The following is a 19,649-nucleotide window of genomic DNA, read 5'->3' on the forward strand; positions in this document are numbered from 1 at the left end:
TTGGGGTACAAGTAGCCTGGTTCTTTAACTGAAATTAAATGGGTACATCAAGGGACTAGAAGCTCAACAGTGATAAACAGCTCCTCTTATTGTGATTTAAGTCACTGAGCCTATAAAAGTAATGAAAATTATTTTATGTATTTAATTCATTAGCATTTATGATATGTAAGATTTAAAATAAAGGCACTGAACTTTCATGAAACCAAAGTCTAAGTGAAAGGAATACAAACTTACTAATCCTGAATACTTTTTTGTTATAACATAATTTTATCAAGAAAAATATTTGATAGTAATTCTTAATAAACATATAGGAAAATATCTTAGAATAAAATTCTATAAAATTCTCATACATTAAGTTCTCAGTACACTTGCATACTCTTAAAAATTACTGAAGACCCCAAACAGCTTTTTTTATATTATCTCTATCGACAGTTACTACATTAGAAATTAAATATTTTAATATTTTTTAAATAACTGTAATAAAACTTTTACACAGTACCACAGATTAACATATTTTTATTAAAAAAAATATTGCAAACAAAAAAACAGTAGGAAGAGTGGCACTGTTACAAAACTCTTCAAATGTCTAGGGGACATGGCTGGATCCTGATATTTGCTTCTGCATTCAACCTGTTGTGATATGCTGTCTTGGTTGAGCTATAAGAAGAAAATCCACATCTTGCACCTGTCAGAATGGCTATCATCAAGAACACAAATAACAAAAGTTTCACGAGGATGTGGTGGAAAGGGAACCCTCATACACTGTTGGTGGGAAGGTAAATTTGTGCAAACACTGTGGAAAACATTATGGAGGTCCCTCAAAAAACTAAAAATTTGACTACCAAATGATCCAGCAATTCCATTCCTAGGTATGTATCCGGAAAAAAAAAGACAAAAACAACTAATTCAAAAAGATACAGGGGAGTCAATGTTCACAGAAGCATTGTTTACAATTACTAAGATGTGGAAGCAACCTAAGTGTCCATCAACAGATGAATGGATTAAGAAGATGTGGTGTATATATACAACGGAATACCACTCAGCCATAAAAAAGAACGGAATTTTGACTTTTGCAACAACACAGATGGACTTGGAGAATATTATGCTAAGTGAATAAGTTAGACGGGGAAAGACAAATGCTGTATGATATCACTTACATGGGGAATCCAAAAAATACAACAAACTAGTGAATGTAACAAAATGGAAACAGACTCACAGATATAGAAAATGAACAAGTAGGGAAGGGGAGGAGGGGCAATATAGACGTAGAGGATTAAGAGGTACAAATTATTGTGTATAAAATAAGCTACAAGAATATATTGTACAACATAGGGAATATAGACAGTATTTTATAATAACTTTGAATGGAGTATAACCTTTAAAAGTCGTGAATCACTATATTGTACACCTATAACTTACATAATATTGTACACGAACTATATTTCAATTTTAAAAGATGGGGAAAAAAAAGAAAATCCAACAGCCAGATGTGTAGCCAAAAAATCGAGGACAACTCAAAACCCCTGAAAGGAATCTTGGGGACCCCTACCAAATATCCAACAGTACTTTGAGAACTATTGATAAATATGTTAAATAATATAGTGGTTTGGTTCATTTACCAATTAATCTTCTCAAAAAACTCTTGAATATTTCAAAGAAATGCTTTCTATTTTTAGAGGAGGAGGAGGGGAGATGTCAGTAAACTTAATAATTATATGATTTGGGTGCCTTGTTACTGTTATCTTTAAAGATCAAAATTATAAGTTTATAAAAATTATATTATTATAGAATTATAGCAAGACAAAGGGCCTTTGAAATTGCACCCCCAAAATTAAAAAAAAATCAAGAACCAAAGCAGCTAAAGAATTCTCTCCCAAAATGGCAATAATATGCTAACAGGAAGGCTCACAGTGTAGAAGGGAAAATCCAGCTTGAATGTAAGTAGACTTTTTATCATAAAATTACATACGAATATTTTGAAGGAATATAATTGTGTGTATATGCATGTGGGGGGGGTCTGTATTCCTGTTTCTACTTATATTCACACTTACAAAAAACACTTTAGTTTCAAGAAACAACTGACAGCAGGGAGGGTATACCTCAGTAGTAGAGTGCATGCTTAGCATGCACAAGGTCCTGAGTTCAATCGCCAGTACCTCCACTTAAAAAAAAAAAAAATCAAGAAACAATTGACAATATAAACAAATTATACATTTGTTATAGATAATAACATTTTTTATATTTTAATTTTTCAATACTCACTTTATAAATAATGAAACTATATTTAAAATCATAATTCAGAACCACTGCACCCCTCAGAAACTGATACTGTATAGTATATAGACAATCTAAAATTATGAAATAAAGCATGCATCAATTATCAAATTTTTCATATGTATTACCTAGGTTTAAAGAAGATTATAAGAATTCATTTAAATGTCAACTATTGGAAAAATAGTCCTTGTTAATTTTTTAACTAATACAACTACTTACTTTATTTCCAAACTTTCAATTTTTCAATAATTTCAACTATATTTAACATTCTTAATAGTATGATGATCTTTTACCTGCAATCATTAATGAAAATTTTAAAAGTCCTCATTGAATAGGAACTACTACTATCCTCTAGCATAGAAGAAAATGTATCTTGCTTACGAACAGATGTAATAAAATCGTAACAAAATGAAGTTGGTTTCATAAGCAATAAATATTCTTAAAACAGAAAGGCCATGGTACAACTTAAAGCTAGTTTTTGAAGACAAAATACTATAGAAATAAAATCTAAATCAGAAATACATAAATGACTTTCATAAAATGTATCCATATTTAATTTTAAATGCTTAAGGAAAACTTTTGTGAATTTTCTGCATAGCATTGTTTCAAAGAACTCAAAAAAAAATGTAAAAACTTAAATAAGAGTCAACCAGCTATAAATATGTCACAAATCTAGAGAGTTAACACTTGTAAGGTTATAGTAAAAGAAAGCTCATGAGAAATTGGTGAAAAAAGAGTTACTGATATTTGGTTCAGTAGATATGACGGCTACTACACTGTATTTATTCCCCAGTTGTCTTTCTTGGATTCATCTTTGGATTTACAAACACCTTCTAGCATGATACCAGATAGAAAAATGCAATTACAGTTTGGATCATAATTTTTTTCATTCAGTGATTCATTTATCCATTTACTTACTTAGCTGCTATTAAAGTTTACATGACTTTTGAAACTTCACATAAAAAAGTAGCACCATTGAACTATAGGCTATAGTTCTGTTCCAAATTCTCACCAAAATTTGCGTATCTGTAGCCTGTTCTTGGACCATCTGAATTGCTTTTGCCAGATCTTCTTCACCTTCTGGAATGCTAAAGTTGTCATCTGGTATCTAAATCACAGAGAAAGAGAAGGATAGAAAGAGTTAGCAGGAATATAAAAATACTTTATTTTCATTTTAAAAATAATTTTCCCTCTGGGATTTCAAAATTGTAGAATAGATAAACAAGATTACACTGTATAGCACAGGGAAATATACACAAAATGTTATGATAACTCACAGAGAAAAAAATGTGACAATGAGTGTGTGTATGTCCATGAATGACTGAAAAATTGTGCTGAATACTGGAATTTGACACAACATTGTAAAATGATTATAAATCAATAAAAAATGTTTAAAAAAAAAGATGGTCAACCTAGGAAACAAAAAAAATAATAATTTTCCTTATAAAACAAAGGATCATAGAAATACACTTTATGTAAGATACCATGTCATTCTGAAGATCTATGAAAAATGTACAACTAACAAGCAGGCAGCCCTCTGACTTCCTTGTAAATATCACTCAATGTCACTTCTAATGAACTTGAGATTAGCTTATGGGCAATAGCTTTTATCTATAATGACAAATGTAGTCTAACAACTGCTGGAAAAAAGATGTTAGGCCACCTAAAAGCCATCATTCTCTCCTCATCCCAGATTTTCTCCACCATTACTTTTTCATAACTACTAGCAACTGCAAATCTCTGTTAAATTGAGTCTAATATTAAAAAACAAAACAAAACAAAACTCACTGCCTGAATGTTAAGTTCTTGGAAGAAGGCAATTGACTCTAACTATGATATTAATGAGAGTTAACACGTATTGCCTGCTTCTTGTGTACTGATGACAGTTTTAAGCCCTTTACATTTATCAACTCATGCAGTAATTTCAGGTAGTTATGTATTAATATTCTCTCTGTTTTACCAGTAGTAATACAAAGCCTATCTTCTGTGTTCACCCTGTCTCCTGCTTGCCCAGGCCACAACTGTCAGGCTGGCTTCCAGACAGTTTTATTCACAGCTTCTGTCATCTAGGAGTGACTCTGCCCTCCAAGTCTCAGAGGTAATGATTGGTCCCACTGGAACAATGAATTAAAGGAAAGGTTGAAATAGTAACCACATTAGACAGAAGAATAGCTAAGTTGGAAGGAAGCATAGGATCTGAGCTCCAGCAGGTAGCAGGAATCTGGAAACCCTGCAGACTAGATGATAAGGAATACCTGCTAGACAGAGATGACAGAGTGTGGTTCAGATCCATGGGTGATAAAGAGCTGACTCTGAAGGACAAGTAACAGGAAAACCAAAAGAGCCAGATGTATTAACAAATCTAAATTTTTAAATAGAATTTCACACCTTACTCTTAACCAGCTGATATTAGTTAAATTGAGTTCAAAAACTACCATCACTTAAGAAAAAAATTGATTAAAAATAAAATGAGTATTTAACAAAAATGACTGTAATGAATTTACAAAATAAGGATGTAAAATGAACAAATTACCTCTTCATATTCATAATCATCTTCAGATGCTTCAGTTAGGGTGACCTCTAAATATACTGTCAAGTTTTAATCTCAAAATAAATGAAATAAAATTATTATATTTAAAAATTGATGTAATGTTAAAATACAGTAGTAGATCTGAGTATTTCACCAAGTTAGTAAATATATGTAAATTAAAGCTATTTTTAAAATTTGTCTTCCCGTACAGCTTACAACTATAGGAAATATTTTAAAACAAAAAATTTTAATTGTTATTTTAAATTATTGTTCTACACAACCCAAACCCATGAAAAACTAAATTTTTATCTATTTACTATCTAATAATTTCCAACTTGATTCTAAGAAGGCTAATGAAAATGTACACAGCATCATAAAATAAATTAGGAAGAGATAAGAAATGATGGACAGGAAAATTGTAACAGTAAATTTTTCAAATTTATCTCAAACCACACTAAATTTTCCAGAGTCCCTGAGTCGTTCCCAGTTCAGCGTGACTTCTTTTTTTGGTTTAAAGTGTTCCAAATGAAAAAACAAAAGCTCACCAAGATTCAAATATAAGTTAAAAAATAGACTTCAATGTTTTCATCCATAAAAGTTAATCACATCTCCACTCTCTTTCTTATATATCTCAATTTTAAAATTTAATTATCCTCTCAGGAAAGGCAGTCTAATTTTTAAGCAAATATAAACTATATAGTAGTAATTCAGTAGTTCATAAATTATCAAGATATATCAGCATTAAAATATCAGTGGAAATCATTCTAATAAAAATTCTAATAGCATTGCTGTAAGACCTTCAAAAATTACAAGTTACTCTAATTACAAATGAAGACTTCAATGTAACATTTAGTTTTAAAAGAAATCACAACATATAGCAGTAATCCTGCTTTGTTGCTTGGTTGGTAGGTTTACATTTTTTTCAAATGTACAGACTTGATTATGCCAAGTATAAAGGTATAAAATAAAACACCTCAATGCACAGTAGTGGTTATGAAAATCAAAGATGAGATTAGCCTAGTTTTCATTTTGCTGCTGGTTATAAGAAATTGTCTCTGTTATTCCATCCTCCAAGAGTAAGCTGAAGCTGTGTATAAGAACTTCTGCTGTTTGTAATAAGAACTGATAACACTTATTTAGTATTTAATAGGAGCCAGGCACTGTCCTGAGAGTTTACATGCATTAATTTACTTCATCCTCATCTTACCTATGAGGCTGGAACTATTATTATCTCCGTTTTACAGATCAGGACTCAAAGGCACAAAGTTACACAACCAGGGCCTAACAGAGTTGGGAATCAGCCCCAGGAGTTCAGGTTTCACTGTGCTACACTATTTCTCTTGTTATTCTATATGGGTTTGCTGTGCTATACAAACACTTGAAGTGTTTGCCAACTATCCTACACACAGTTCTAAACCTCTAAAAGATAATGCATTCTTGTTTCTCAGCCCCACCATAAGCAATAACGTCACCGTCTGTCTTACTACTTAAGGAGACACTTAAGCCTAGTTCAGTTGTCACCAATCCTCAGGCACCAGATAACTGTCAAAGGACCAGTATTTAATTGTCAAACATGAGTGTCTCTCCCATTAATATAGTGAAAAGTAATTTAGGCTAAAAAAAATAACTAGGTAAAAGTAGATTTAAAAACAAGAAGCAAACAAAAAATTGCACACCTGCAGTCCACCCCATAGCCTGAACTTGCTCATACTAAGCACCAGGAGAGAATTACCCACCTATACATTAGTGATCCACTGTTTCACAACAGTTTCCAATAGCATTTGCCTCACACTTCCTTTAATTGCTTGCCAGCAACCTCCTTAAAGACCATCAGGCTACCACTAACATTCAAGGTATTAGCTTTCACTAACATTCTACTTAAAGTGCTTTCACCATCTGCCTAATATTCAATTCCAAAGCCATTCTGAGGTATTTAGGTATTTCTTACATTAGAACCTCATTTCTAGATATCAAAATCTACACAACAAAGTCCCCAAAATTTAGACAATAAGCATCCTTTATCTCAAGTCCCTGTGGTTAAGAATTCAGTAGTGACTTAGTTGGAAAACTTTGATTCGAGGTCTCTCATGAAATCTGTCAAGATGGCAATGAAGGTTGCAGTCAACTAAAGGCTTAAATGATTCAACAGGATCCACTTCTAAGATGGCTAACTGGCACTGTTGGCTGGAGGCCTCAGTTCCTCCCTATGTGGGTTTCTTCACAGGCTTCTTAAGCCTCCTCAAGACATGGTGGCTAGCTACCTCCAAAACAAGCAATTCCAGAAAACAAAGTGGAAGCCACAATGTCTTTTATGAACAAGCCTCACAAGTCATATATCATCATTTGTTCAGCATCCTATTGGTTACATATGTCAACTCTACTCAGTATGTAAAGATACTATATCAGAGCATTTATACCAGGAGATGGGTATCATTTGGAGGCTGGCTACCATACTAACTCATAAGGTTTCAAGAGTATTAAAGAATTAACATACTTAAATCATTCAGACTGGTACCTGGCTTATAGTAAATGCTATACAAGTATCTGTTATTATTTTCCTTGTTCTAGAAAGAGATGAGAACCTGTGGAGAGGCCTCGTTAAGTCTTCCATGATCTAGTTCCTCCATATGTTAAGATAAATGGATAAATAAAAGACATTCTGAATTTTCTTCCTTTTCTAGATTTCTATTTTTCTGATACATTTTCACTTAATGAAATAAAATTTCCTAAGGTTCAGCTACAGAAATTCAGCCTCTTTTTATGGAAAATACATCCCCTTCTGAGAAACAGCTATTGGAGTTTGATTTTGTAGGCAGTCACTTGCCTTTAAGTTGTTAGAAAAGTAATGCCATCCTTCATCACTGCTTATATCATAATAAATTTCACAAAGAAGTAAATATAAAATGATCTGGATAGACTTTATAATTATAAATAAGCCAACTGCTGACAAGATTACTATGAGGAAGAAACATCAAAGCAAAGCTTCTTAAATATGGCTATATGTAGAGGAAAAAGTGATTTGTCCTCGATGATTTGGAAATATCAAACAACACTTGTAGACTGCTAGCCAAAAAATATTCTAGGCAATGGATTTTAATCTCTAATAATATATTGTTTCCCCACAATCAAAAAGAGTAAATGAAAAAATAACTACCATTTTATAAAGCTTAGAAAGTATTGTCACATGGATCATAAACACATATACTCTTATAACCCTGTGAGATTGAATAGCACAGATATAGTCACTTCTAAATTGAAAAAAAAAAAAAAAAAAAGGAAACTGAATCAGGAAGATTAACAGATTTGGCCAAAATCATAGCTACAAGTGACAAAGTTTCCTGAATCAAATGACATGATTCTTCAACGACACGCTATTGTTTCTACAGTGACACAATAGCAATAAGCAATTTTTACCAATATCCTCAGTAATGAACCCTCACTTGTTTGTTTTCCAAACTCTCAAGTGTTATATTACTAACAGATAAATTAAATTCTTTAAATAGCTCAGTTTGAAGACCCTAAAGGAAGAAGTATAAAAGATTTACAGGGCTATACACCCAAAGATTAAATAAACCAAGGGCAAGAGATTAACCCAACAAAAGGTCAAGCAGAGGACAAATACCCAAAGCAGGAATCAGTGTCCTCCTTAATTATTTTTAGTACAGACAATATGACTTGTACAGAAAATCTTCCCAGAAGCAACTCAGCTGAAACGTGATGTTGCATTGTTACTGAAGAAGTAAATGTACTTTGGCATGTATGTTTGTATGCATCTGTCTAGCTGGCTAGCTGGCTAGAAACACATGGACAAATGCACAAACAAATCCCAAAACAATTCTGTGTCAGTTTACAAATATGCAGACAGCTACAGGAAGATAAAAATAAATGAACATGGAAATTAGAGGAGAAAGGGAAATAGAAGTAAAAGAAACCTAAAGATGCAGTACATGCCATAAAGTTTCATGAACTTTGTTAAATACAAGCCACAGGTTTGATTCTAAGCTTCCCAGCAGTCAGGGTAAAGAGAGGAATGTAATCAGAGATCAATTCAGTATCCATCCAATGAAAACAGATGAGATTCTCAGCAGATGTATAGCAATTTCTGGATCAGAAGCCTGAGAGAAATTACACCCTTAGCTTCTCATAAAGAGAACACTGTGGACCATACAGACATTGATCCTCTTGAAAAGACAGAATGAAGCAGGATCTGATGGAGCACTGTGTGTGAAAAAGGTGAAAAAGGTGCTTTAGAAGCAATATTGGTAGAGTGGAAATGGGCAATTCATCAAGAGTTGCCTGAAAGATAAAACCCTTTACTCTGATTCTACTTGTACTAAGCAACTTTCTCATCTGTTGTCTAATCTCTTCGGTGAGCCTATTCTCTAGGAAACGTCCATGCAATTAAACTGGTCACAATTTTCATGCAAAATTATTTTTCCACTGCAGAATAATAAATTGGCTTTCTGGCCTAAAAGCACTCTCTTTTTTCTTTTTAATTTAATTGAAGTATATAATGTTCAGTTTATAATGTGTCAATTTCTGGTGAACAGTATAATTTTTCAGTCATATATATGTATATTCATTTTCATATTCTTTTTCATTATAGGTTACTACAAGATATTGAATATAGTTCCCTGTACTATACAGAAAAAAAACCTGTTGTATATCTATTTTGTATATAGTAGTATGCACATCTCAAAAAAATATGGAATGCTTCACAAATTAGCATGTCATCTTTGCACAGGGGCCATGCTAATCTTCTCTGTATCATTCCAATTTTAGTAAATGTGTTGCTGAAATGAGCACAAAAGTCAGTTTCTTAGCCAAGCTGACTCTGAGCCCTTACAAAACTCCCTTCCCATTACCTGCCTAGTATTCCATCAAAAAATATTACTGAACTCCAGTTCCAAAGTTCATTTTTTTCTATTCTGTCTATTCCCCTCAGATCTAGTTCCTGCCTTTCTGCCTGCTTGAGCTTGACTTAACACTTAATACTGTGCCTGGTTTTCTAGTCTGATCTTGCCCAGGGTACTATCTGTGGCTTCCCTTCCCCCTTGGCCTGCAGCCACGGTCCACAGTAACACACCCTTCCAGGCCAGATGCTATATCCTGGGGTCACAGCCTGGACTCAGACTAAGGGTCCTACTCCTCCACATCTCCACTTGCTCTGCAAGGAATTTAGTAGTACTTGTGAGTTTGTATACTATGAATTAGTTCCCTGGTACTTCATCACCCTGGGTGAACTAACTGGTAGCTTCTGCACCAGCAGAATCTGCACCAGATCCTGACCTTGTAGATCTTGTCAGAAAATAGGCCAATATACACCCACAGTGAAACTGCCAGGAAGCCCCAAATCTATCACCACACCACAGAAGACACAACTGCAAGAAGCTTCAGAGAAGCATTTCAGCTGGCCTAATGGAGCAGAGCTTGAGGTGACAGTTGGTATGATGGGGTTACAAACAAGGTTCTGCAAACGGACCACAGCCAGAAAGAAAGGAACAATTTTCAGATGAGAGTAGCCTACAAAGTTCCTCACAAGCATTAGTAGGCAGTGATCACTGCTAGTAGCACCATCTTTATAAAGAACCAGAGTGAAACATATAGCTAATTATAGTTTATATGACGTCCAAGCTACTATAGACAGAAATTGCCTTATAATCTTTGCCATCACTGCAGAATCAATGCACACAGAGGCATCTAAAATCTAGCCTGGATCCTCCATGATCAGCATTTTACTCATTACATTGAAATAAAAAGAAATGTAAAGAGCAAACATCACAGTCATGTTCCCTTTCTTAGAAAAGCCAGTTTAAATAGTTAACTGAACAATATAGACCAAAGGTGGCAAATAACTGGCAAACTTGCTGCCACATTCCCCACTGCTGTTTGCCTCCTTCAGTCTTTCCTTTCCAGTCTTATTAACACCACATGCCAGGGAATCACTACCAATTCAACAGAATTAGCAAGAGTGGAAATTTACTGGCCATTCCTACCCTAAACAGCTATTGCACATCTCTGCCTCAGAAGCTGGAAGATAACTTTTTAATATATATATAAAAATTATTTTTCTAAATTTCTTTTGTTTATTTTGAGGGGGGGGGGTAATTAGGTATTTATTTATTTATTTATTTATTTTATTTAACTGGTGGTGCCGGGGATTGAACCCAGGACTTTGTGCATACTAAGCACATGATCTACCATTCAGTTATACCTTCCTCCCCAATTTTCTTTCAATGTATAGGACTCATAGTTCTTATAGTGGAGTAGTGGTGTAAGTTTTTCCAACTTCTAAATCAGGAGACCCAAAGATATGGGGTCTACATATTATACCTCTATCTGAAAATATAAAGGCTAGAGGTTACCATACAATACAGCCTTGCTACTCCAATTATAGTCCTTAGACCAGAAGCACCAGTAGCACCTGGGAACTTGTTAACAATGCAGGATGTCAGCCCAGACCCGGACATGTTGAATTAGAATCTCCATTTAAAGATATATGTCTTTGATTCATATGCACATTAAAGTGTGCCCAGACTAGAGGACACAGAACAAAATACAAACTTTTGTCTCCAAAATTTTTATGCATGTCAAATTCAGCACTCCCAGTTTAGTAATATGCCTCTTGATCTACATTCTACATTCAGATTATCTATCCTTTTTATTTGAATACATGTAGGATGCAACAAAGCACCCATGGGCAAATTCAGTTTTCCAATGATAATAAAGAATACACTACTTGAGAACCTAATGATTATTAAGGATTTTACAAGTATCTTCTCACTTAATACTATAAATATTCCAGAGAAGTAACATTCTAGAGGAGAAAAATAACTAAATGTTAAAAGCAACAAATAAAATAATTTTTTTAAAATAGCAAAAGTTCAGTTTTAATTAAACAAAGTTATCAGCAGACATTACTACTGCAGTGAGAAAATGGCTAAGGATATCACCTAAGAGGAAAAGCATGCACCCTTAGATGAGGTATAAATTTAGTGTGATCACCATATTTCAGGGTTTGTAATCCTTAATTCTGCATGTTTGGAAATAATTGACTTTGGGACTGCACCTAGAGTTGTTTAGCCTCAAAGAACTGTCTTAAACTCACTCAACCCTCAGAAATTGTTGTTGGGGCCAGATGAGACCCTTTCAGGGGCCAGCAAAGTTATGTCCACAGTCTAAGAAGTCAAATTCTTAGTGTTAAAATGCCTAGAAAGATAAAACAATAATCAAAAGCCTATTAGGGGATCAGAGAATCAATGCAAAGGCAGGTAGGTAACAAAAACAATACTACTTTGGGAGCTCCACTTCCCTAGAGTCCATGCATTCCACTATTCTTCCTTGAACAAGTTCTTTCTTTAGACAAATAAAAAAAAAAATCAATTAAGCATTAGCTTTCTTAATACAATACGTTCCAGACTGCACTTCCCAGATGTCTGCAGCCACACATTAAAAGGCAACCCCTGGTCACTACTACAATTGAAAACCTCACCCAAGTTGTACTGATTTTTAATAGAGGATTCATTCACAAAAGACGATCAACCTTCTTTACAATTACTAAAGATACCTACTTGCCCCTTTACAGATCACATAGGTAAAATCTAGCCTTATATTTTACGAAGCTGCAAATATTTTTCTAATGAAGAGTTCTCTAGAGGATTTGTATATCCCATGACTAGATTTCTTAATGTTCTGGAGAAAGCTGAGTAGACATACATGACATAGTCATGTATGTCTATATCTCGCCTTATGCAAGTTTAAAACTCACAAGCAATGATATCATGAAGTGCTTCAGAAGAGAAACAGGTGGCACCATTATAGCGAAGATGTTACAAGGGAGGGTTGCCATAGGGGTAAGAATTCTATTTCCTGGACACATTCTCTAAACTGTCATAAAGAATGTGAGGTTTCTACTAATGAAGCCATTCCCCACCAATGTGGATCTTGGCTATGCTTCTGGTTTGGACCACACTAACCTATCCATGTTATTTATGTCTGAATGTTAAAGAGCAAAGAAAAGGGAGATTTCCTAGAGAATTTTAAGTCAACTTCTTTCAAAGCCTTGCTCAATATTGATAGCTCATTGCCTACTGTTCTAGGAGCATCTGTTCAGTCATAAATAAGGGATGTCCAGGACGAAATGCAGTGGATTAGAAATGATTAAGTATATGTGCAAAGTAAAGAACATCAGACTTCTGATTCATTAGTGAGTATTAACATTTTTATTTATCCACTACAATAGCTCAATTAAATTACCTGAAAACTAAAGACTTTAAGCCCAGAAAAGACTCACTTCAGCAACTATCATAATTGCCTTAAAGAACCATGTCAAATAAAACTATATAGTCAACTCTTAATTATGCATGTTAAGACAGCTCAGAGATACAGGGATAACTGGAATTCAAAAGTAATTCTCAAACTTCATTTAACTAAGAGTTAAAGCCTCTCACATGACTAAACCTCTTACCTGAAGACTGAATGTAGAAAAAACTAATTGGTTAAATGTTTAGTAATCTCCTGACTACCTTCTGGTTGAAACCCCAAATAGTGAACCAAAGAGAAATGGAAGAAGAGCAAAGTGGCCAGATAATTCATAAAGAAGATAATAAAATCATGAAAGAAGGGTGGGATCAATATGGCAGAGTAGGAAGAACTTGAGCTCACCTCCTCCCATGGAGATACCAAAACTACAACTACATACAGAAAAACTCTTTGAGAATAACTTGAAGACTAGAAGAACATCTCTTCTTATTAAAGATATAAGTGGGGAAAAATTACATCATAACAGTAGAAGGAACAGAGGTGTGATCTAGTCAGGACCCACACTCCCAGTGTGGCAACCCACTAGTAGAAGGGGTATCACAAACACAAAGGAGGCCCTTCCAAAACAGCAAGGGGTTCAAGCTCCATGTTGGTAACCCCAGGCCAGGAGACCTGCATCAAGAATATGAGCCCCCCATAAGGTCTGGCTTTGAAAACCAGTGGGGCTTACATACAGAAGAGCTAGAGGGCTCTTATGAGAAACCAGATCTCCACTCTCAAGGGCTCATGCACAAACTCACTGACTCTGAGTATCAGCACATATGCAGCAGACTGAATAGCACCTGGCACTCTCACTGACCTACCAAAGCCATCCCAGCATGTTCCCAGCCTGTGGCCATTCCATCTCCAGCTGCCTTACCAAGGCAGCCCCCACTCAGCATGGCCCAGGATCCCCCTCTTTCCCAGCCCACTTCAATTCCAGATCAGAGCAAAAATAAATGAAACAGAGACAAGAAAAAAGATCAATGAAATAAAGAGCTACTTCTTTGAAAGATAAAGAAAATTGATAAAACTTCAGCCAGACTGTTGAATAAAAAAAGAGAACCCAAATAAATAAAATCAGAAATGAAAAAGGAGTTACAACAATACCATAGAAACATAGTCAAAGAGACTACCACAATTACACACCAACAAACTAGATAACCTGGAATAAATATATGAACTTCTAGAATTATATAATCTTCTAAGACTGAATCAGAAAGAAATAGGTAATCTGAACACACTGGATACTAATAATTAAATTAAATTCGTAATTAAAAAACTCCTAACAAACAAAAGTTCAGGACCAGACAGCTTTACAAGGAGATTTACCAAACATTTATAGAAGAGTTAATACCAATTCCAAGAAATTGAAGAGAAGGGAATGCTTCCAAACTTACTCTACGAGGCTAGGATCACCATGATACCAAAACCAAACAGACACTACAAAAAAAAAAGGAAATTACAGGCAAATATCTCTGATAAACATAGACGTAAAAATCTTAAACAAATATTAGCAAACTGAACTCAACAACACATTAAAAGGATCATACATAATAATTGAATGGCATTTATTCCAGGATTGCAAGTATAGCTCAATACCAATAAATCAAACAATGTAATATATACCATATTAACGAAATAAAAGATGATCTCAACAGATGTAGAAAAAGCATTTGACAAGATTCGATATAAATTTATGATAAAAACTCTCAACAAGGTGGGTATAGAGGGAACATAACTCAACATAATAAAGGTCATATCTCACAAACACACAGATCACATCCAACTCAAGGATGAAAAACTTAAGGCTTTTCCTCTAAGATTAGGAAAAAAATAAGGATGCCCAATTTCACATCTTTTATTCAACATATTATTGGAAGTTCTAGCCACAAGAAAAAGAAGTAAAAGATAGCCAAATCAGAAGGGAAGAAGTAAAGTTCACTATTTACAGGTGACATGATACTATTTATAGAAAAACTCCAAAGACTCCACCAAAAGTTATTAGAAATAATAAATGAATTCAATTAAGTTGCAGGATACAAAATTAATATACAGAAATCTGTTCTTTCTCTGCACTAATAACAACCTAGCATGTTTCAAAGAATTGGAAGAAATACTCCTAAAATTTGTATGGAAACACAAAATACCCTGAATATCAAAGCAATCTTAAGAAATAAAAACAAAGGTGGAGGTATCACACTCCTTGACTTCAAACTATGATACAAAGCTATAGTAATCAAAACTGTAAGACACTGCCACAAAAACAGATACAAAGATCAATGGAACAGAATAGAGTGCCCAGAAATAAACTCATACTTATATGGTCAATTAGAACATACAATGGAGAGAAGACAGTCTCTTTAATAAATGGTGTTGGGAAAACTGGACAGCCACAAGCAAAAGAATGAAATTAGACCATTTTCTTTCACCATATAGAAAAACAAACTCAAAATGGATTAAAGACTTAAATATAAGACCTTAACCATATAACTCCTAGAAGAAAACATAGGTACTGTGCTTTTGATTTTTTTTTTTTTTTTGGATCCCTCTCCTCAACCAAAAGAAACAAAAGCAAAAATAAACAAGCAGGAGTACATCAAATTAGAAAGCTTCTGCATAGCAACAAAAACTATCAACAAAATGAAAAGGGCAAAGGCAATCTCCTGAATAGAAGAAGAAGATATTTGCAAATGATATACCTGATAAGGGGTTAATATTCAAAGTAGAGAAAGAACTCACACAACTCAACATCAAAAAATAAACAATCCAATTAAAAATGGGCAGAAGACCTGAAAAGGCATTTTCCCAAGGAACACATATAGACAGCCAACAGACATATGAAACGGTTCTCAACATCTTTAACCATCAGGGAAATGCAAATCAAAACCACAATGAGGTTATCACCTCACATCTGTCAAAATAGCTATTATCAAAAAAATAAGAAATAACAATTGTTAGTGTTGGCGAGGATGTGCAGAAAAGGGAATCCTTGCACACTATTGTTGAGAATACATAAATTGTGCAACCACTATGGAAAACAGTATGGTGTTTCCTCAAAAAGTTTAAAATAGAACTACTATATGACCCAGCAGTTCCACTTCTGGAAACTTATCTGAAGAAAACAAAACACTAATTTGAAAAGATGTATATACCATATGTTTACTGCAGCATTATTTACAATAGCCAAAATATGGAAGTAATCTAAGTGCCCATCAATGGATGAATGGATAAAAATGTGGTTATACACACACACACACACACACACACACACACACACACAATGCCATTAAAAAATTGAAATCTTGCCATTTGCAACAACATGACTGGAACTTGAGGTATCATGCTAAGCAAAGTAAGTCAGACAGAGAAAGACAAATACTGTATGATTTCACTTATATGCAGGATCTATAAAACAAAACAAACAAGCATAACAAAACAGAAGTAGTCTCATAGATACAGAGAACAAACTTTTGGTTGCCAGAGAAGAGGGAGATGGGGTTTGGGTGAAAGAGATAAAGAGAATTAAGAGGTACAACTCCCATGGTGTTGTATGTACAGCAAAGGGAATATAATCAATAATATTGCAATAACTTTATATGGTGACTTACAGTAACTAGATTTATAATGGTGATCATTTCATAATGTATAAAAATATTGAATCATTGTTATACACCTGAAACTAATGTAACGTCAATCAATTACACTTCAATTAAAAAAATCCTGAAAAGTTACAGTTGCTTGTATTTGTAAATATGATTACTTGGAAAATCAAACCTGTCTGTAAGACAGATTTTTTGCAAACTGCTATATGTTAGCAATTGTAACTCAGGAATCTCCCTGCAAACTAAGTAAACCTGACTTTCATCAGTGAAAGTTGTGTTATATTAAATTCTCACCATTTATTTCAAAAAAGATTTTTGCAAGTTACCTCGCTGTTTGCCTCATGTTAACAATTTAACTATATGTGATAGAAATCATTTAATGCAGACAGATATGATAAGATGCCTGGTTATCATTCTCTAGCATGGACACTGTAAAACTTCATACTTTGATGTAGGTAAGCTCTGAAAAAAATCATTGGATTATTTCTGAATTTAAAAAGAAGTATTACAGTTTATTAAGTGCTATGAAAATAGAGTATAAAACCTCACTGAAGACACTAGAGCACCCACATATTTCATTTAAATTGATTTCAAACTATTCAAACATATTCTTGTAAAAATCATGTTTGCATTGAATAAGATACTATATATTTTCTTTGAGCTTTTCAACCAAGTTCTTCAAAGCTCCCTGTAGCAGGAATGTGCACTGGGGCTGAGTCAGAACAGGTTCATCAGTTTGCCAAAGCCCCAAAATGAATCATTGCTGGATCCTTGAACTCTCTGAATCGAAGTTGGGTGAGGGGGATTATATCTGGACCAAAGAGAAAAAAGGTAGCTTTTGGAATTTCCTTGATATCTTTAAAAATAAAAGATAACCCTCTCTCTCACCTGCCTGAATAATGGAGTAAATACCACTTTTTCATGAACCCTCCCCGTTTCCCCATTAATTTATATGCCTACAGAAGAGGAGCTCAATGCTTTACACAAGAAACAGTGAATCCAATTATTCCACCTATGGCTATTCAATTTTTCTGTTTTTTTCCATCGATAATCGCTCATCACTATCTGATCTGGTTTCTTCTTAACATCTCTGAGCCTTATCAACTTACCAGGTTACTACTTAGCTGCTAAAGGAGAAAAATAATTATTTTCATTAAATAGCCAAAATTGAAACTTCCCATTAAGTCGATGCTACCAAATCATTTAAGCATTAGACAACTGGGCCATCGACAGGATCCGGTTTGATAGTCCGAGCTTCCTCTTCTTACAGCCAAAGGCACGGGTCTTTCCCTAATCTCCTAACGTTTCCCGATGGAATTTGCTTTCACGGCATTTTGAAGGTTTGGAGGGCTTAAGAAAACTACTGAGCGAAAAGAGGATAGAGTGAATTTGTTGTGCTACTTAAATTAAAACGGCAAAGTTTATTGTCTGGTTACTACTAAATAGAAGGCTCCTGAAGGTCTTCTACTCTTGTTCCAACAGGAACACAGCGGGCTACGACTACTGAGAGGCGAAAAATTACAGTGGGTTAGGTATCAGGGGGTCAGAATGGCGGAGGAGCCACCTTGAGGTCCAACAGGTATCTCTCAACAGGCGCGGTGACCTCCAGCCACACGGGGCACCCCCAGTGGGAAGCGGCCGCCCTCGCCCCCAACACCCGTTACCGCGGCCAGCGTGTGGGGGCCGCGCCTACACCGGAAGGATACGCTCCAGGTAGTAGGCGCCCTCGGCGGCAACCGCCTCATTGGTGTCCCCGGAAACCGTCATGCCCATGCCCAAGGCTTCTTCCCGGCCCCGCAGGGCGGAGGTGGGCATCCCTTGCTGAGCCGCCATCTACAGCACTCGGGGGTTTCAGACCCTGACCGGCCAACCGCATTCCTCAGGGGAACGGCAAAGACGGCGGCCGGCAAGCCCACGCAGCTCTCGCGAGAGCCTGGCACCCTTCACCCCTCCCACCGGGCGGGCTCGGCCCAGAAGGGCCGCCCTGAGCCTTGAATGTTGGCGCCCTCCGTGCTTCCTACGTTACCGAGGCAACCTCGTTGCCTAGTTACCCTGGACGCTCAGGGTGCAGCTCCAGGAGTGGACGAGATAAAATAAAGCAGTGGACTTGGTTTGCACACATTTTCTTCCCCAGGCGGCTCGGTTTTCTTTAGTTTTGACCCCAGCATTTCTTCCTTCGTTTTCTTCTCTAAATTGCCTTTCTATTGGTTCTCACCTGCCCATCATCAGTCCCCAGATTTTAGATATATGTAGTCCTAGTTGTCACCAGGGAAAACTAAGGGCAAACTCAGTGCCCATTGAGAGGGGCGGGGGGGGGGGGAGGTCCCAGTAATCCTAATTGAGAGATTGGCCCAGAGGAAATACCAATAAAGAACTAGGATGGTCACCCTGGTCAATTCCAATCTTGTGCTCCTTTAAAGTATCTGTACATCTGTTTGACTTTGGTTTTATACTCAGGAACTTGTAACCATATTTGTAGGGTTGATTCTTACCAAAGTAAAGCCATTTCCAGAAAAATTATGAGGTACAAGTGGTCCTAAAATAATGTATTGTTACGGAGTCCAAACTCTACTGCTCGCCACAGGACAGGACAATAATTTGGGAGACAGGGTGTGGGGGCAAGGAATAGCAACTTTATTCGGAAAGACAGCAGACCAAGAAGATGGTAGACTAAAGTCCAGGAGAACCGTCTTCCCCAAGTCAGAATTCAGGCTCCTTGTATACTAAAAAGGGGAGGGGGTATGCTTGTTGCAAACTGCTTGGTGTTGGAATCCTTTGTTCTTGCAACTGTCCACGTGGGTCAGGTCATGGTGTCCCTGTAAACCTCCAACAAAATAAATATTTTCTATTCTGCAACTTTATATCTTTATATGAATAGAAAAGTATCAATAACCTTAAAGATCAGAGCCTTGAGAATAGGCTATCCTGTATACTTCAGC

General features: G+C 35.6%; 1 protein-coding gene and 1 non-coding gene across 2 annotated transcripts in view; both read right to left on the reverse strand.

The window, feature by feature from the left end:
• SPAG16 (sperm associated antigen 16) overlaps positions 1-18,604 on the reverse strand; it is a 774,014-nt gene extending 755,410 nt beyond the window's left edge. The window contains exons 1-3 of the mRNA XM_031451824.2: positions 18,417-18,604; positions 4,808-4,854; positions 3,287-3,382 (exon numbers count right to left, since the gene is read on the reverse strand). Coding sequence (XP_031307684.1) covers positions 3,287-3,382; positions 4,808-4,854; positions 18,417-18,543 — 270 coding nt within the window. The 5' untranslated portion in view covers positions 18,544-18,604. The remainder of the gene's footprint in view (positions 1-3,286; positions 3,383-4,807; positions 4,855-18,416) is intronic.
• On the reverse strand, positions 9,504-9,610 carry LOC116153197 (U6 spliceosomal RNA). The gene has a single exon (XR_004136985.1). It is a non-coding gene; the product is annotated as a U6 spliceosomal RNA (small nuclear RNA).
• Positions 18,605-19,649: the final 1,045 nt, after the last annotated feature.

The sequence above is a fragment of the Camelus dromedarius genome, chromosome 4 (assembly GCF_036321535.1).
Source record: "Camelus dromedarius isolate mCamDro1 chromosome 4, mCamDro1.pat, whole genome shotgun sequence".
NCBI classification, from domain to species: Eukaryota; Metazoa; Chordata; class Mammalia; order Artiodactyla; family Camelidae; genus Camelus; species Camelus dromedarius.